General features: G+C 37.4%; 3 protein-coding genes across 3 annotated transcripts; all 3 read left to right on the top strand.

The window, feature by feature from the left end:
- The first annotated feature begins 9,469 nt into the window (after nucleotides 1-9,469).
- On the top strand, nucleotides 9,470-11,640 carry LOC114882824 (phospholipase A1-like). Its single transcript, XM_029199886.2, has 5 exons — nucleotides 9,470-9,519; nucleotides 9,838-9,925; nucleotides 10,310-10,621; nucleotides 10,748-10,990; nucleotides 11,095-11,640. The coding sequence occupies exons 2-5, from the start codon at nucleotides 9,865-9,867 to the stop codon at nucleotides 11,493-11,495; spliced, it is 1,017 nt and encodes a 338-aa protein (XP_029055719.1). The 5' UTR covers nucleotides 9,470-9,519; nucleotides 9,838-9,864; the 3' UTR covers nucleotides 11,496-11,640.
- Nucleotides 11,641-11,921: 281 nt separating this feature from the next.
- On the top strand, nucleotides 11,922-14,016 carry LOC114882823 (phospholipase A1-like). Its single transcript, XM_029199885.2, has 4 exons — nucleotides 11,922-11,986; nucleotides 12,255-12,575; nucleotides 12,731-12,973; nucleotides 13,200-14,016. Exons 1-4 carry the CDS (start codon nucleotides 11,938-11,940, stop codon nucleotides 13,607-13,609), a joined length of 1,023 nt encoding a protein of 340 aa, XP_029055718.2. The 5' UTR covers nucleotides 11,922-11,937; the 3' UTR covers nucleotides 13,610-14,016.
- Nucleotides 14,017-15,060: 1,044 nt separating this feature from the next.
- On the top strand, nucleotides 15,061-17,053 carry LOC114882821 (phospholipase A1 VesT1.02-like). Its single transcript, XM_029199884.2, has 4 exons — nucleotides 15,061-15,163; nucleotides 15,350-15,658; nucleotides 15,809-16,051; nucleotides 16,268-17,053. The coding sequence occupies exons 1-4, from the start codon at nucleotides 15,115-15,117 to the stop codon at nucleotides 16,666-16,668; spliced, it is 1,002 nt and encodes a 333-aa protein (XP_029055717.2). The 5' UTR covers nucleotides 15,061-15,114; the 3' UTR covers nucleotides 16,669-17,053.
- The last annotated feature ends 2,620 nt before the right edge of the window (nucleotides 17,054-19,673 follow it).

Raw genomic sequence — 19,673 nt, 5'->3', positions numbered from 1 at the left:
ACCAGCCGCGGTTCCCAAGACAACAACCGTGCTCTCGGGAAAAGTCTGAAAGCGTGAATTTCCATATTTCCACGCGGCTGGTCGCAGGTACAGGTTCGCTGATCACGTAGACACGATCGGGGCAGCCGGCAACTCTCTAGTTTCGCGTTCACGCTCGCCCTCGGGCTGCTAGAGAGCCGGCCGCAGCGGAGGGTCGGCGAAGAGGATGGCAAAGGAACGGGAAGGACACGAAACGCTCGAACGAGACGTTGGAAAAGAGATGGTGTCAGGCTACTAGGAACAGAGGGGAAAGGAAAGGAACGCTTGGTAATTCCTGGGGCAAGGAAGCGAGGGTCAGTGGGGCGACAGGGGGTGCGTTAAGCCACACCCGCAAAAACAGCCCCCTGCAGCTCGAGCAGCGACCAAGCGCATCGACCGACCAGTTTCCCCACCATCAGCACCGCACACAACGCGAGCGACAAGTTCGACTCGGTTTGCAAAAGCTTCTCGAGGATACTACCGCCAGCTCGCACCCTCCCACCCCCGCTAGCAACCCCTTTCCTTCGTTCGAACCTTCCTGCTTCTATTCCCGCTTCGGGATCCTCTCTTAAGCGAGTATACAACGGGGACGCGGCACAAACATTCTTCACTGAAAAACACGGCATACTGTCGATTATCAGAACACTGATTATTCTTTAGAACTGATTGTGAGATCTGACTGAGATCAGACCTTAGATCTGAGTTCATTTCGATTTTCTTATGATATATTTTTAAGATAACGTTCTTGTTTTTGTTGTTATTTATTTGATAGATTTCAGTGCCCAAAGATATCCAAAATCAAATATCTTTGAGAGGCTTCTGCGTGTCCATCAGATAATCGAGATTGATAATCGAATACCTTCTTAATAATTCCCTGGAATTTTTCTGCGACTTTTAAGTATTTTGAAATTTGTACATATATGTCTGCTTAATTTGTACAATATACCGCATATAAAAAACAACGCATTAACATTTATTGCAATACTCAGTTGTCTGTAATATGTTTCTTTATTGTCTTCTTTTTATCAGGGTTTCACGAGTTGTGATTTATTGCGCGGTTCTTTTACTGGAACAAAATAAAAATGAATCTTTTTGTTCTGATATGGATTTCTTTTGCAATCCTTTGTTCAGACCTTATTTTATATATTTGCCTGAATTTTAAGTTAAGTACGTTTTTTGCGTTTCATTATTTAATAAAGATTGAAAGAAATTCATTTTATATTCACGTTGATACTAGTACTTATTTCCTTTTATTGATACTTTAAAGTTATCTGATGATCTTATGGTTTTGCAATAATACAAACAATTTAAGTCCAGATTATATCCAGATATATTAATCTTCAATGATAATATTACGATGACGCTTGATCAGATATTTACGTGCTAAATAAAAATCGTAATACATATCATGACATCTTATCGTTCGTACACAAATGATACTGTAAAGAAATCAATGATTGATAATATTTACGATCTTAAAATAATTATATAATAAAAGTACTTCAAACGAACATACATATCTTCGATTATTAAATGTTATTATATTTTAATTAGTGAAGTATAAAAATCAAAAGAATTTGAACTATTTGACCAAATATCTTCCATGAAAGCATCCCTTGTCCAAGGATAAAGATTCAATCTTTAAATGGAATCGCGCCGTTATTTCTTAGAATAAAAACTCGCTTCTATTCTCTAAGGGATTCTAATATACCAGCTTATAGTCGTGGAGGGATGAAAATCCCCTCCTCGACTCACCCTCGTTTCACTCCTCGTTCTCTCTTATCTGTCGATCTCCCCACTACTCAACCTCCTTCTTCGAACCCTCAGATGCCACCCCCAACATCGCCATCTCCACTAACGGCACAGCTAGCTCCATAACTACCACCAACCCCTACGACTACCCTCCTCTTCGCTACGCTGCGCACACCTTCTCGCGCATACAACGAAGAAAACTGCGAAAAACTGGAATTTTTGAGCGGGAAAACTTTTCGAACTTCTCGACGACTCGTCGGCGCACACTCGGTCCGAACGAAACTTTTCCGAGCGTGGGTGGGAGCGCAAACATTACCGCGCGAAAGAAATCTCACCCCTTAGCGATTAACTCCGCCAAGTAAAGGGAACACGAGGAGGTTAAAATAAGTAGAAAGAAATCCTTTTTCTCTCCTCGGAAACTTTTATGGATATATTACATTTCTCCTTGATAGGATAATTTCTTACTTCAAGCACTTTTAATCCTGGGAAAAGAACCAAGGGGCGGAAATTGTAAAAATTCTCGAGTTGTAATATCATTTACTTTTTTAAAATAGAAAAATTTTTAAATAATATTCGATGATTAATCCTCGCTTTAAATTCTTAATTCAATATCAGTAATTTTAATTAAGAATTTCTAAACAATAATTTCTATTCGTTCCAATTTTTACTTTCACCGAAACCTTCGAAAGTATCTATTGTTTCAGCGAAACAGTTGCAAACGATTGGCAAATATTGAACTGTCACGGAACATTGGTTGATCTTTAAATCCCTTTAAAAGTCTTAACCGTCTTTGTCCGGCTTGATATTCAACGTTGAGCGTGAATCTGTCAGGGGTGGAAGTTTGGCGGGTTGGGGTAAATGGTAGGGAAAGGGCGAATCCATAGGCGCAGTCATAAGGGCAGTATAGGAGGGCTTTAATTAAGGCAAGTAGAGGAAAGAAAAATCCTGAGGGAATTTATAGAGGTCCGGAGAGCCATGCCCGGGGTTAAGGGACCGAAGGGAACGGAGAACGTTCGTTGAGACAGGGTTTGGTCCTAAACTCGAAGGATGTGCCCATGGTAATTTAGACCTTCGAAACGACTGCCGGCCTCGTAAAGGTCTAAATGCAAAGCGGACTGTTCTACGTTAATTTCTTTAGACGATTCAACGAATAATCGTCCACCTCCTCTCTTTTTCATTACACCAAAATTACTACCCTTTAATGCATTTATCTTGTTTGAATTTGAATCTTTAATAATATAATAAATAACTAATGTAATTTTGTAAATGGAAGATCACAGATTGAAAATCTATATTCTATTCCCGACAGCATCCCGTCGACGATGGTTCGGGTCACGCAACGCAACGCGCTCGTCTTTTTATCAAAGTTTAACTCTCGGAGAGAATTTTCCTTGGGCTAGCTCTATTAATGCGGCGAATAATGATGAGTTTAAACATGGCGCCGTCGTGTACGGATAAATAGGCGCTGGCTGCTACCCAGGACGAAGGTAGTTCGCTCGGATTAACTTGGTCCGTTGACGAGGTGATTAAACGTTGATTAAACGCAGACTAAATTGCAGTCAAAAATATCGATCCTCCGCCTTGACTCCGCCACCGGTCCACCCTCGTACCCCCTTGAATTCCCACCCCCCTTTAGCCACACGGAACTACACGTCTATACCCTCTTGCCGTTCGCATTTTATCCGTTACCACCACCTTTCCAACGGGTCACCTTTCAAACCTCCGGTAATCACGGTTATCTTACTCTGTCCTAATGGAATTACGGCACCGCTTTGATATCGTCGCGTTTCGTGCTGCATAATTACGAGATTGCTTAACGACTCAGACAGGAATGTGAATTATTCCCCGAAGACGTGCCTCTTTTCCCATCGATACTTCCCTTTTACTTTTCGATGCCTTTCAACGCTTTTTACTTTTTTATACGCAACTGCTATCGAGTTTCTAACGCTAGAAACGAATTAATAAAATTTAACACCGAAAAACGATCCTGATTCCAGACAGCCGTTGATCAACAAAGGCAATCTTCAAACGAACTGAAAAGCTTCGATCTTCAGCAGGTGATGATTGAAAAAGCGTGCACAGTGATTTCGCGCTCGATATATTCATCCACCTTGAATAGAAATCCTTTCATCGTAACATCTCCTTCCGTAGCTGCCGATGCAGCCGGCGGCTTGTTAATATGTTCCGCGCGATCGAGCAAGCAATTTTTGCACGCTTGTTCAACCAGCCCAGGAACGTACAATTAGCGGCTCATTAACGATGAATGCGGCGACGTGATACCAAGTGCACTCATTGATTCCACGATTCCGAGGCTCGCGTGTTCACGCGAACGCCTCTGTGCACGCGTAAATCTACCCTACGCACACCGTCGAGTCTAGAAGCCGGCGCCTATACCTCTGCTCCGAGCAGAAGGGAGTGGAATAGCGCCGATGGATCGGCGACTTTTAATCAATCCGATTATTGTTAGAACCATCGGACTTGCCACCATTCGCTCAACCACCCCTTCCCTCTGTGTATATGTGTGTTAACGTTTCACCGCCATTCAGTCTCGATATATTTCTATACCCTTCATCCTATTTCTTCGTAATCTTCCATGTTCGTTTCCCGGCATCGTCGCCTGTCGTTCAATAACCTTCGATGTATGCTCATGGCTGTATAGATAAAGAACAGACGGTTTCCTCGATCGACCTTAATTGCCTCGTCCACGTTTCTCCTTTTTCTTCCTGCACCTCCGCGTCTTTATTCCCTGGGGCTCGAGGGGATTGGAGATTGAAGAATGAAAATGTTTTTCTTCAGAGAAAATTGGATCGAAAGGCGTTTAAAACCATTCCGTGATTGAGATCTTCTATTTCTCTGAGAAGAATTAATCGGGTACACGTTCTTAGAGCGTTAAGGGTTTTTCATTCGTTCGAGAGGGGGAATGTATTTTTATAGAATTATTTAAAATAAATTTGTCCATTTGTCCAGCATCCCCCTTTCCGGTAGACTACCCGTGCAAACAAAAAGCGTTAGAGAACAAAAAAAAAAAATGACGCGAAGGTTGGCCGGATATCCGCGTGCCAATATACCGATCATGCTTAGGAGGCAAATACACGACGTTGGTATCTGGGAATCACAATACAAGCCCGCCGAATGTTGTAGGTATCCCATAGCGATAACACACACTCACAGTCTCGCAAAGAAGTGGACAGCCTGGCCCTGACACTCAGAAGCACCATCAGTTATACAGAGACCGCCGACTGGACCAAGCGCACACCATCATCGGTACGGGTGACACCAACACCATCGTCAACTACCATCGCGAACCGTAACACATGGCGACGAGGCCGTGTGAGGGGCACCGGTTGGATGGGGCGGTTTTTTAAATCTAGCCATCAAGGATCCATCCTGGCCTGGCTGAATGCCCGCACGGCACACATCGAAAGCGATCTAACGTGGTCGCGGCCGTATTTGTCGGCCGCCCATTATCCTCGTCGAAATTCAATTACCGGTGCCGGGCGTTGATTCTATTTTTCCGAGCACCTGTAGTACCTTCCTCCATCCCTCCTTAATTTCTCCTCAATCGCGCCCTTTTAATTTACCTTACCCTCCTTCATTTTTTTTTTCCTTTCCCTTCGCATTCCTTTTGTGACATATGTAATTATCGATATAGATTCATATTATTTTTTAAGAATATTAAAGTAAAGTAAAATGTATCATTTTTAAACGAATTAGATACTTTGGAAAATAATTATAATTTTTCATTAAACGAATGTAATGAATTCTATTAAAATTTTGAAACGATGCTACCTTGAAAATAATTGAAAATTACCAATTCTTACGTATTTCTTGTTCGCGAAAGCGATCGAAGGGTGAAAATGGCACCATCTGGCCCGCTACAAGTCGATCTTTTTTTAATCGAATGCGAAGTATATATCGGGGAAACAGACAACGAAGAGATATAGTCACAGGACGAGAATCGTGTAACGCAATCCCATAAATTTGTCGGCTTCCTGTTATTCCCGTTAAAATTCAATTACCCATATCGGCGGTAGCTATGGTGTTACATTTTTGTTACAGCCTGTTCGTATTGGAAGGGATTGTTATATATTTAGCTTTTATTGGTTATGTTATACTTCTCGTTATTTAGGCTTCACCAACTGAGAAACCTCTTGTTTTTAACAATATAATAATTATTTAAGTCCCTCCCTATTTAAAAAGAAAGAAGAAATAACAATTATTTTAATAATACTTGACAAGAAGACCGACTACGTCTGAAATACATTTTCCAATTAATTTTCACCGTGAAAGTCCACGACAGAAATATTGAATCTTGATTAATTAAAACCAATTAAAAGGTACCGTAACGATCAGACGCGATTCACAAAGATTAAAAACGATAAAAATAAGCATCAAATCCTATCGTTACATCGCGAAGGGGTGGAAATAGATCGCGGCTATTTTCTCGCGAACATATAATATTTTCATTGCAACTTTTTCACCGGTTGATTTCCCCCGATATATTCCAACGGCAGGTATCGCCAATCTTTGTTTTTTTTTTTTCCTTCCTTTTTTTCCGGGGAAAGCAAAAATTTTTTTTCAGATTAATCGAAAACCGATCAACCGCACGGTGAATTCTCGAAAGGCTGGCATTGTTTATCTCCCGATTGGTAGACGGGATTGAAATCTTTCTCTGGCGCCCCTTTTGTTCACGACCTCTTTTGATTCAGGATGTTCATACACGAGCTGCAACCGTCTCTTTAAAGCGCGAATTCATTCCGCATTGAAACCTGAGACGACGTGACTTTGACGCAATTAAGCCCACTTCTGAAAACGCTCCACTCGCGCGGCAAGCCCTTCTCGTGTTCGCGATCCGCATAGATCTCTTCACTTCTTTTTTTGTTATTTTCTCGCACCCTCGAGTGGTATCGTGAATCGAAATGATTTCTTGCGTTAAAGCTCGCGATAGGAACTTGTAATTCGTCAAGTGAAATCATACGAAGGGAGGATACGTTCCGCTGTCACTTTATAATTTAATTACAATCCTTTCAATTACTTTCAACTTTCTCTTAATTATAACAATGAGTTATAGACGAATTAACAACAATCAGAGGTTTATTAATTAATTTTCAGTTAATCGATGGTATTAATAAGAGCCATAATTAACAATTATTACAAATGCATTGAGCACCTCCCAAAAGAAGTCCCTAAAAATCAAAATATGAAATGCACATTTAATTAGGTATACAAGTTCCGAATGAAACAGAACGGATTCCCATCCATGTAAGTATGGATCTCGGTTCACAGATATCCAATGGGTGCGACACTCGCGAACTTAATATCCGCGTATCGCGAAAATTACCATCCACCGTCCCGGTTCCCTTCATTTATTTCCCTGTCTTCTCCGCGTTCCGATCCACCTTCTTTTTGCTCAGCGTCACGCTTTTTCTTCCCTCGTTCGGCCAGCGACGCGGAGGGAGGGTAACGCGGCCGAAAAACAGAAGGGGTCGGCCGCGCCGGATAGAAAAGGTCGGGGCTGAAAAACGACCCACCGAGCCACGATGACTTTCGGAATCATTTTTCAAAATGTCTGCCTCTGCCGGGAGGGTGGCGGTGCGGGTGGGTGGTTAGAGGGGTCGGTACCGACCAACGAGGGGGAGGAGGGGGGTGGTCAACCCCCGTAGCGAAGGGTGGCAAGATGGCGGCTCACGGTAAATCGATGGAGGCTAGTCACTGCAGGCGCCCTCGCTTTCACAATCCCCAAACTCACCCCTTCCCCTCGTGCCGTCCCAACACCCCCAACCCCCTCATTTTCGTGCTTCACGCAAGCGCCCGCACCCTGGACACTGTGTCTTCGCCGTGTCTAAGAATGATTTCTCATCGATGACCCATACCCCAACGAAAAAATTACACTTCTTTTCATTTTTTTTTTCTTCTTGCATTTTTTTCTATGGAACGAAAAAATGCTGCTTTTTTGCAGCTAGAACTGTCTTAGGAATGAATTTTCTAAGTGATTCAATATTAATTTATCTTGAGAGATATGTATCTCATTTTGTAACTTCCTACAAATTTTCTTATCTATTAGAAAAATATTGAAATAAATATTGAAATTTACCCTTTCTTCTTTTTTAACCCACTAATTGTAAGTATAAGCATGCTACCGCTTATTTTGCAGGATTTATCCGGAATGGATTAAAAAGAAATAATCCATTGAAAGGAAAACATATAGATAGTGAATGAAGGCGCTTACGGTTAATATTGGGAACGGAAGTTGATAGAAAGGGAAAGGTTCAAAGGATACTGGTTTTTATCCCCTGAAACATCAACGCAAACCTGTTTGATTCTGTCTGAGAAAGGAACGCTTCGTCGGGGGTGAGAACTTGCGACTGGTAAGGGAAAAAGAACACCGAGAGTTGACCAGCACAACAGGTTTCCGACTCTTAAACCTATAACTCCGAGATTTTTCCTCCCACACCCCTAAAAATCATTTTTGTAGAGCATTTATTTCGTACAAAACATTTTTTCTGTACATATTAAATTTTTCGATGTTAATATTTTGCAAATAAATGTTATTTATAAGGAACTTTTTAAGCGGCTTGTTTTTCCAATAATTTTTACATCCAAAATGCAAATTCCTAATTTGAATTTTGTACCGATAAGTAGAATTGGTGTTGAATTTTTTTAATGTATCAAGTGTCTCTATTAAAAATGATTATACATCATAAATATTTTATTTGAGTGGTCCATTTTGTATAATATCGAAAGCTGACATGAACAATATTGTAACTAATTTATGATGGATAAATATTTATTTGCGCAAGACAAAAACAAGGTCCTGATAACAAGTACAAGAGACTCTGCGACAGTTGTCTCAGGTATCAACCTCGAGTTGATTTTTCACTTTGTCGAAAAGGAAAGCAGACAACAATACACGAAATTAATGGCTAAAGTAGACTGAATAATTTCGTTTAGTGTTTACAAGTGAATTAACCGAAAACATCAACATCCTTAGATACTTGAAAGAAGAAATTTAAAAAATTCACCATCTTTGGTTTTCATATCACAACAAAGAATCTTTAAGATCTATTATTAGTACTTTTACAAATGTTGCATTTTCCAAAGTTTATTTGCAATCAAATAATGAACATTAAAAGAAAAAGAATTGAAGAAAACTGGGCGTTGCTCTATACGACAATTATGGGATCAGTCATCAATCATTACAATATCTATCGGATATGCGTTTAACGTTTCAAACCCAGTTAATGCAAAAACAAAACAAACAACAATCTTCGTTATATAATGTACTCATTACAATTATAGTAGTTACTAGCAGTTGCTAATTAGGTACTTTTTCGGTAACAATTCACCGAAGTGCACTTATTATTGTAAATAACATTGCTTTTAAGAATAAAAACATGATATACTATTTAAACTGAGTGACAGGAAAATGCACTTATTTCTTGATAAAATCATTTTACTTATGTTACAATATGCAAAACTTGCAATCTTCTACATTTTCAGTTTATTGTTAACAGAACAATGCAATTAGTTTCTTTTGAATTGTTGGTTGAAAAGGGTATTAAGGAAATGATGATTTTATCTTTCATTTGTGTCCATTGTTTTTTATGTCGTATGTACTTAGATATGCAAAATATCAAAGATAAATATAACATGTTTGTAGACAGTAAATATAAATATCCCTCTACTTGCGAAAAGGAAACAAATATAACACAGTTGCCATTGGTCTTTGGAACGAAAAGGTGGTAAAAAGTAAGTTCAGTGACTCTTGTCGAATCATCTTACATTTGTCAGTATGTAATTTTAATATTGTATATAACTTTGTTGAAAGTTTTAATATTCAAAATTTGCATTTCAGATAAATATTACTCGCTAACAAAATCTTATTACCAAATCAAATGTTCGATGTTATTAAAAGCAAAGATAATAGTACACCTCATTAACAAGTGTAAAATGCGATAGGGATTTACAAGTAGAAAATTGAAAAAAAAAAATAAAATCATATTCTGAATAACAATTGCCACGTTCAAAGATGACATTTTATTTTATTATAGCAATTGTTTTCTATAGGTGTGTACACGCGGTATTCCCGAAAAGATGGAAATAAATATGAAGATGTACTCTCGGATCGGAGTCTTACTCTTCAGCAGCGTCATGGGTAAATATGTATATTACTCAATCACTCAAGAAGAGGAAACTTGTTGTTTGTGAAAAAGTACATTGTTATAAATTATCGTTATCACCTTTTATCACCTGCTATCGCCAAATTGTAATTGTTTACTAATTAAGGTAATATGTACATAACAGATAGACTTATCATTTGGAACATATCGCTGTTTAGTAAATGGGGTTAATCTAATAAGGAGATGTGCATATCCGAAAATTCGGAAAGAAAATGCCGAACCCGAATCTAACCCGAATTTCCCTCTACCCACACGGGAGAAGTTTGACTTCCAGTACTCATTAACACGTTGATTGTCACAGCTTTTCATAAATTTATGAAAACCCCAAAATATTAAGCATGAAAAAATATTATTCACAGGGCTGCTGATATTGAACAACAACAATGTCGGAGCGGCATTGGACCTATACGTAATAGACACGAGTGGCAATCTAGTAAAATTGGATCTAACCAACACCAGTGAGGAAGCGAATTTAACTATGAATGAACTTCCGAACTACGTTTCCTTTGCTCTGTATACAAGGGCTACAAATTATACTCCCGAAGAACTGATCATCGGTGATGTCGACAATTTGACCAACAGTCATTTCGACGCTGATAAACCAACGAAATTTGTCATCCATGGATGGATGAGCTCTTGTGACAGTGATGTCTGCATAGACATTCGCAATGGTATATATACGTATAATAAGGGTTAAGAAAGATACTGATTTGACATGAAACGACACAAAATACTGTTAACATTCAGATGGCGGACCATGAAGAGAACCCCAATTTTAATTCAATTCTTTTTTATAGCTTTCCTTGAACACGGTGATTACAACGTCATCCAAGTCGACTGGAGAAACATAGCGGCAAAGCATTACATATGGGCAAGTAATCAGGTGGAGATCGTTGCCAAACTTGTCTCTCTCATGCTCGACTTCCTTATATCGCAAGGCCAAGATCCGGCTAATATAACCGTGGTTGGTCATTCACTTGGTGCTCATGTTGCTGGACTATCATCCTACTATGCGAAGCAAAAAGTGGGCTACGTTGTTGGTGAGTATCAATCTAAATTAAACACCACCTATATTTCGACTGCTACTAAACCTGTCACACAAGTGTCTCTCGACAGATTTGAATAAAAGTGATATTTCTTTCAGCTATGGACCCAGCCGGACCCCTGTTTTATCTAAGGGATAAAGGCCACAGAATTTCCAAAGGCGATGCCGACTACGTGGAAGCGATTCACACAACCAGGCTTCTTGGTTTGATTCACCAAGTCGGCGATTCTGATTTCTATCCCAACGGTGCCCTACACCAAGTTGGTTGCGGACTTGACTTGGGCGAATCGTGTTCTCATGGAAGATCTTACGAATACTACGCCGAATCGATAAACGATGACCGTTTTATAGCTCGACAATGTGACAACTACGCTGAGTACGCATTGAACTTATGTCATTCGAATTCTACAGCTCGTATGGGCGGTGTCACGCCGGATTATAGTGCTAAGGGAAAGTACTACTTGGTTACGAACACGGAAACACCATACGCGGAGGGCTAGACGGTGTGGCCGTAACCATGGATCTTTAGCTCTGACCTATAGTTCCTATCAATGTATGTTTATCGACAATTCAGATCTGATCGATATATATTTTTAATAATCATATTTTAAATTGTAAAGTTATTGAGCACCTGAATAAAAGATCTATTTGAACAGTTCTACGGTGTCTTATTTTATTCATAATTGAACAAAGAAAACTATTTCAAATATCTATATTCCTCAACTCCACTTATAGTTTTCTCACGTGATAAATACATTTTTTCTCAGTCACGTGTTTTATCCTACAAATGCCCCTTCTTTATCCATTCTTATCGTGCAATATCTACTCGCAAAAAGTACAAAACAATGAAATTTTATCTTATCGATGCTCGGACTAGATTCATCAATCAATCGCTTTATAAACGAGCTTCCAATCGATGCCATAAGTAAAATCGAAGTAAACATGGAGTCGCACGCTTCGATTCGTTTCTTATTTTTTAGCAGTGTAATCGGTAAACATTGTTTTTTATATTAATCATTCGGGAAGAGAATTCTTCACAATACCTTGTTTAACCCTTTTAGGTTTAAAGAGCTGTTCCTAATTCAATACAAAAAATTTGATGATATTAATATATGAAGCTAAAAGGGTTAATTCGACTTTACATATTTCTAAAAATTTAGCATCTCTCTAGGGTGTCTTAGAAATTACCTAAATCAAGTGATTTTTATCGATTCTTCTTTAGTTACGAAAATTTAGTAGAAAACATATCTTGCTTATAGGTGTTTTGGTATTAAGCAGTAATATCGGGGCGGCGCCGACTCCAAAAACTGATCTCTATGTATTGGATGACGATGATAAGCCGGTCAAAATAGATTTGGACGCACCTGATACAGAAGCAAATTTAAAAGTGAAAGACCTACCGAACCGAGTTCTCTTTTATCTGTACACGAGGAACACGCAGAATAATCCAAAAAGACTAATTGTTGGAGATAGCAAAAGTTTGACAAATAGCCAGTTCAATCCTAGAAAACCAACGAAAATTATCACTCATGGATGGACGAACTCTAAGAGGAGCAAAGCTTGCACGAAGGTTCGCGATGGTATGTACCTTTTATATGTTCTTCTAAACTGACAATCTGTTATGATCAAGATTATCGAAAAATTAAAAATAATTAAAAAATGAAAATACTACCAAGATTGTCTTTGAAAATATTAATCATCGATACTTCAAAATACGGTTGTCTATGTTTTACAGCTTTCCTTAGCAACGGTGATTACAACGTCATTGTAGTCGACTGGAGTAGCATATCAAGAAGACCATACGTATGGACGAGTAATCAGGTCCCAAAGATTGCCCAATTCATCGGTACTATGATTGATTATCTGCAGACACAGGGAATGAATCCATCTCAGCTGACAATTGTTGGTCATTCTCTTGGAGGTCATATCGCTGGTCTTTCGTCTTATTATGCGAAGAATAAAGCTCAATACGTTGTTGGTAAGTACACACAATATTAAGCTAACTCGACATATCAGTATTGTGGTAATCGGTTGGCGGACCATGGAGAGAGCCCCAATTTCAATTCAATTTTATATATGTTTTGTAAGTTTGGATTACGATTGACTTAGGCACTATTCTTTAAGTATTAAAGGCTCTCAAAATAATCAGAATAAATCGTGGATTTTTTAAATAAATCTTCTATAAAGTGATGTATCTCTTTCAGCTTTGGATCCAGCCGGACCTAATTTCCATTTGAACGGTCGAGGCTCGAGGGTTTCTAAAGGCGATGCAACGTACGTACAAATAATCCACACAAGCAACCTTCTCGGATTAACCATGAATCTCGGCGACTCTGACTTTTATCCGAATGGTGGGAGTGCACAAAATAGTTGCAAAATGGATGTGGGTGGCTCGTGTTCTCATTCAAGGTCTTACGAGTACTTCGCTGAGTCAATTAATAATAATGGTTTTCTGGCACGAAGATGCGGTAGCTACAAGGATTTTGGAAACGGCAGGTGCAATTCGAACCCTATCGGATACATGGGTGGTCTTCTCCCGAACTTTAATGTTGAGGGTTCGTATTATTTAAATACGAACTCGCGATCACCCTACGCGAAGCACAGTGTGCTCTGATCTGTTACCATGATTGCAAAGAGAGTAAAAAATGAACCTTCTACCTCGATTATCAAGTTTCTTTAATGGTATTTGTATTAACCCCTCAAACCGATAATTATACAAAATTTTCATGGTGTGCGATATAATTTGGATGAATTGATCAAGTTTTGTGATCATTTTTTCCAAGTTACACGGAATGAAAATTACTTGCCTAATAAATTTCAAATTTTTAAGGTGAATGAATATTTAAAAGTGAGAGGTATATTGAACCAACAGAAAGAAATGAATAATTAATAGTTAAGATCTGAACGAAGTAGAAATTTGTTATAATAATGTTTGATACTGTTGGGTGAATGAATTGTAGGGTGAATGAATTGTATTAATATTTTGTTCCATGTATAAAATAAAGAATCTTTTTAAACAAATCTACAGTATTTTATTTTATCCATAATTGGAAACTTGTTCAAATCTCCTTTCGTTCGTTTATCTCGTACCCCGAAGGTGATCACACGTGTGCCGCGTAACGTTGTTAAAATAACTGAATTAAACTCTGCCGATAGTATGAAATCGTATTACACAAATTATCGTTTCTTCAGCCTGAAGAAATTTCTCATTTCCTTAATTTCTATTTGCACCGAATAAGAATATTCAACAGGTGATTATTTGTCAAAGGATATTAAGGATATTTAATATTTGTGAATTTCATTTTAGGTACTGGGCCTTGTTTTAGTAAATGATTTTAAAAGGAAGCAAAAAATGATGGAAACGTTTAGACAATAATTTTTATCATTTTTATCTCTTTTTCCATAAATTGGCCATATTCCTTCAACTCTCAACTTGGATAAAAATGATAAAATACTTTCATTATTTAAAAACGTTATCAAAGTTTTACACGCTGTTCATTTCACTGGCGTATGTTTCTATGCCACGACTATAATAACTGACGAATTTGTGTATGAACCTTACAGACCTAATTACGGAAAGCATACAGCTGTTAACTTAACTTAATTAACGCAGACTCTGACGTATACTTCAATGTCACAATTTGAATTGTATATCTTCTTTCAATATTTCAGAGCAAATGACGTGAACAGATGTTCTTATTTGTTACCTAATGCGCTTAATGTGATTATAATTACTCTAATTGTCTGTTATTGGCCTGATCGTTTATAAAGCCAACAAAATTAATTTTATTGTCAAATCAATTTATATCAATTTTCATTTAATTTTTCTTGAATAAATTTTTGAAGTTATTTTCCGCGGTGCTAAAGCTATTCAATTTTTAACAAAGTAGTCTAATTCTTTTATGTGTTGATTAGCGATATTTCTAATAATCGTTTGTAAAGCTCATAATACATGCAACTATGTTCCTTTTCATTGAACTAGCTCATACTTTTCCAATGTCTCTTTTATTTTCTATTCATTGTTGTACAACATTTTCTTTTAATTGATACACAACAATGCAACCTCGTCGCTTTATAAAGGAGCCTCCACTCGACGCTACTAGCAAAATTGTAGCAAACATGAAGATGCACGCTTCAATTAGTTTCCTGCTCTTCAGCAGTTTCATAGGTAAATGTAAAATAATTTTCATCATCATTCGAAAATCATTAATAAAAGATTACTTTTAGCAAATTTTAAACTTTTAATTGGTATAGTACAAGTGTTATTAAAAATTGCACAAATCGAAAACTATTTGTACAATTTTCTTGATACTCGGTAATTATTGGAACTCAATATGATAAATATTATTCGCAGGTATTTTAGTGTCAGGTGCTAGTATCAACCAAGAGCCGTACGTACTAGACGACAACGGTACACCAGTTAAAATAAATTTGGCCCAAACTCAAATCAGCAATCCAATATCGTTAAGCCCTGGCGAGCTACCGAATCGAGTTATCTTTTATCTATACACAAAAGCTACACCATCTAACCCTGAAAGACTAAATCTTGGCGATGTAGGCAGTGTGAGCCGTAGCCATTTTGATCCAAGAAAACCAACAAAAATTGTTACCCATGGATGGCAAAACACTTATCGGAGCAAAGCTTGCACCTTGATTCGTGATGGTATAATCTTCTACGTATACCTTAACCCTCGGACGACGGTTAGAATTTATATTTTGTAAATTTAAGTCTTGATTTATCCAGGCTCCGTTGTTCAAGGGTTAATAAAACGTTTTATCTATAGGGATTAACATTAACACCTGTACTTTGCAGCATTTCTTCGAAATGGCGATTACAATGTCATCGTAGTCGACTGGGGTAGCATAACGATATTCGAATACGTATGGACAAGTCAACAGGTTGTAAAGGTTGCCCAATTTGTTGCTAGCATGATTGATTTTCTAGCATCGCGAGGAATGGATTTGTCTAAGACGACCGTAATTGGTCATTCACTTGGTGCTCATGTGGCTGGACTTTCATCTTATTATGCAAAGAGGAAAGTGAATTGCGTTGTTGGTGAGTACAAGTCATTGAATTTTTTAATTTGGGCGATGGTAGTACACTTGGGTGCGATATAGTCTATCTTTGGGTAAATGGAGGATCCTCCATTATTTGATTTCGATTTTATTATTAATATTAGGGCATCCTAACTCTTAAATGGTAGGGTGAAATTTAACTCCGTAGAAATCAAATCTATAGCTTCCCTTCTTAAAAGTAGAATGCCTTTTGCAGCGTTGGACCCAGCTGGACCCAACTTCCATGGAGTTGGAAAAGGCCAGACAGTCTCCCAGGGCGATGCAGCTTATGTGCAAGTGATCCATACAAGTTATCTCGTAGGCACCAACAACCATCTTGGTGATGCTGACTTTTACGTCAATGGAGGCTCAGCACAAATTGGTTGCGGAGTAGATATAGGCGAAGCCTGCTCTCATTTACGTGCCTACGAATATTATGCCGAGTCCATAAACAGCAACAATTTCGTGGCACGTTCATGCAGCAGCTTCGACGATTATAAAAGTGGCAAATGCAATTCGAGACCAACCGCTATTATGGGTGGTGTTAATCCTAACTTCAAAGTTAAGGGACAGTATTTCTTGACCACTAACTCCAGACCACCGTATGGCAAAAAGTGATTGAATTGATTGGTTATTGGATGTGGAAATAAATTTTTGCCAATAATGTTTAATATTAAAAATATATTAAATGAAGTATAAGCAATAGTAGCTTAAAGTATTAGCAATAAAGCATGTTTAAAAAAGTTTTGCAGTATTATCATTATTAGAAATATTTAATAATATAGAAACTGGAATATTAGGTTTTTTCAAATATTCCTTTGTATAAATTAATAAGGCTCGACTATTTTTCTATTAAAAACGACTTGCTGTTGCGTTAAAATTTTGAAAAAGATGGTGAAAGCTAATGTGAGCTTTTTTATTTAAAAAATGTTACAGCATCTTCTTTCCAAAATTCGTGTAGATAATGTGTCAAAAATAAATTTTGTCTTAATTAACACTTCAATTCAGTGACTATCTTGTTAAATAGAACAAAAGAACTTAAAGTTACGAAAGTAAAAAATTTCGTAAAACAGAAAGGAAATTTTCATTTTATAATATTCCTTTTTATATTTTGATCTACTTCAATATAGTTTCTTTCCTTCTATTAAAATCACCACGGTTACGTGTCAATTACCCGGCTTTGTGATTGACACACAGGAAGATTCAAAGTACTTGAAGATCTTTGAGTTTGGTCAATGGTTCGTTTGAAAAGGGAGTACAAAAGGATCTGGGTACGGGAAATTCTTCAGGTGAACAGGAGCAGGGAATGACAATGAGCACACCTGTAACACTAATACAGAGTGAAACATTATCCAGTTGTATGATGTCCGAAACAGGAATGCATGTGATGCCGTTTCAAAAAAATGTTGCTTCGAACAACAGTGTCCTTTGCGGCTCTATGCGCCGAGAAAAAAGGATCCCCTCAGAACTACCATCTATAAAGGTCTCCCTTTAAACTTAATAAAATATGTTTTTTAATCGTCCATTTAGTTTTATACAGTTTGACATTGCGATGCAAATTAAGCAACAGAGTTTATATAATAATATCCCAAAAACTACAAATTTGATTTAACTTTCCCTCAAATTGAAACTTTTAAGAAACATTACATTTTTGATTAATTTTTCTACTGATCTATAAAGATAGGTGTATCGTAAATTACCATTAAAGACCTGATTTAATAACTACTTTTTTGTGTCACTCGTGGAAATTCGTGAGAAAATTAGAAAGAGATTTGAAAAATCTATTTTTCTAGTTGCATGCTCAGAATTACTTCACTATATCCGAATGTCCTTCGAGTCCGATTAAACGAGGGCCGTTTTGTTTATCAATCGTTCAGAACGTTTCGATCCTTTCATTGAGCATCAATTAGTCATAAAATTATCGAAATTAGTAACAGCAGGAGGGGTCGTTTCGAAATTTTCCACTTTGTTGGCCGCGTACGTGTGTTTCATGACACATTTCACCGGTTTTACGCGTGGATCGCATAAAATAATTGCTAAATGAATCGCGGACCTGTTTTTCCCGGTGTACTTATTAAGCAAACGTTTCGATTAACACGGTGATTAATTACCAAGGTCACCGGTTGATGATGATATGCATCATATTTACAGTGCTGGCCACGTTGCAACCAGGAAACAAGCGAAATTTTAAACGATCATCGAAAACAATTTAAAGCTCGTATCGTGCTTTAATATCTCCGATAACGTGGTTCATTATGCTCCGGTCAGAAGTAGTACGTCAGTAATTAATTGAAAGTGTTAATCGAATGAATCGAAATTCGAAATGTGCTGGACCGTTTAATTGAACCATTCATCGCGAACGATTCGCAGCTTGTTAAATATTTTTCAACACATTCCTTTCTCGATTGTCATTTTACCACCTTGTGCATAAAAGAATACTGATTTTCTAAACAAACCGATCTGTTTAGTTCAAAACAGAATTAGATAGGAAATGGAATTATGCAAGTTACAGAAAGTGGAATAGGAAAGGAATATTTAAACAGGAAAGACTATAGTACATCTTCAATTAGTTTTGTTCATTAGTCTATGTGTATAAGAAACCAGGTGTCCAGATAAGATTACGCCATTAAGGGAGCGATCTAAAGAAATCGTATGACAGATAATGGGACATCGGACAACTAAAAAGGCATAATTTCAGATCGTAAATATGAAACCCGAGCTACCTCGATCAGCCACTTACGTTTAATTGGTTCTTATGACGGCCATCTTAATTGACCATTTGACTATTATCGGATAGGATTACACCGTGTATTTGAATGCTACCTTATGGTATCATATACGTAAGCAAACGAATATCTTTTCTGTCAAAGATTATTAACACGTTAAATATTGCAGTGATAACAATCATACTATAATTATATAATTATGCAAATTATGCAAAAGTATATCATCCTAAATTAAATCAAAATCTTGAATCTAATCGAAAGCAAAGTAATTCAATGTTAATCTAAGTTCGATATTTATAAGACGTGCTATTACTGTTTCGTATTATCTATACATATAATTGGAGGATCTTATCTCTTAGAAATTTTTTAATTAATGAATTAAGTATCAAATAAGCATAACAAGCGTTAAGATAAAATTAATTAAATAAGATTCATTTTTAAGCAAAAATTTAATCCATCACTTGAGTGGAAAGTTTGACTTGAAAAAGAAATTTTATAGCAGATAATAAATACTTGAATATTTTGATCGGAAACTGACAACGACAATTATGATAAATAATGTCGAGTGGTAGAAAGTTTTTGTATGTTAAAAATTAATAGTACTATTTATAATTCGCAACCATTTGAAATTTGAGTGGGTAACTTCTGAACTCGCGCAAAATCCGATGGATTACCCGAGACCATTACTGCTAATTTTGAGTAACTGAGTTAATTTTCAGGTGCCTAAAACTTTCAAACACTTCACGTAATTCGAGGAAACTCTAGGTAATGAAATTTTCAAACATTTAATCCGTTTCAGGTATCCTACATTTTCAGACTACCCTATCGAAATATGTATTCTTTTTCTTCCTCTCATCTTCCCTTGTCTGAACAGATTACCATTAAAACTTAGCTATT

The sequence above is a fragment of the Osmia bicornis genome, chromosome 15, assembly GCF_907164935.1.
Source record: "Osmia bicornis bicornis chromosome 15, iOsmBic2.1, whole genome shotgun sequence".
Taxonomy (NCBI): domain Eukaryota; kingdom Metazoa; phylum Arthropoda; class Insecta; order Hymenoptera; family Megachilidae; genus Osmia; species Osmia bicornis.
Note: the sequence above shows the minus strand (reverse complement) of the source record. Positions and strands in the feature narration are given on the sequence as shown.

Bases quoted from the DNA above. Each gene is read 5' to 3' on its own strand.
- LOC114882824 (XM_029199886.2), top strand. From the start codon at position 9,865: ATGGAAATAAATATGAAGATGTACTCTCGGATCGGAGTCTTACTCTTC. The intron at 9,926-10,309 runs GTAAATATGTAT...TATTATTCACAG, and splicing joins ACTCTTCAGCAGCGTCATGG to GGCTGCTGATATTGAACAAC. The intron at 10,991-11,094 runs GTGAGTATCAAT...TATTTCTTTCAG, and splicing joins AAAAGTGGGCTACGTTGTTG to CTATGGACCCAGCCGGACCC.
- LOC114882823 (XM_029199885.2), top strand. From the start codon at position 11,938: ATGGAGTCGCACGCTTCGATTCGTTTCTTATTTTTTAGCAGTGTAATC. The intron at 11,987-12,254 runs GTAAACATTGTT...TCTTGCTTATAG, and splicing joins ATTTTTTAGCAGTGTAATCG to GTGTTTTGGTATTAAGCAGT. The intron at 12,974-13,199 runs GTAAGTACACAC...TATCTCTTTCAG, and splicing joins TAAAGCTCAATACGTTGTTG to CTTTGGATCCAGCCGGACCT.
- LOC114882821 (XM_029199884.2), top strand. From the start codon at position 15,115: ATGAAGATGCACGCTTCAATTAGTTTCCTGCTCTTCAGCAGTTTCATA. The intron at 15,659-15,808 runs GTATAATCTTCT...TGTACTTTGCAG, and splicing joins TTGCACCTTGATTCGTGATG to CATTTCTTCGAAATGGCGAT. The intron at 16,052-16,267 runs GTGAGTACAAGT...TGCCTTTTGCAG, and splicing joins GAAAGTGAATTGCGTTGTTG to CGTTGGACCCAGCTGGACCC.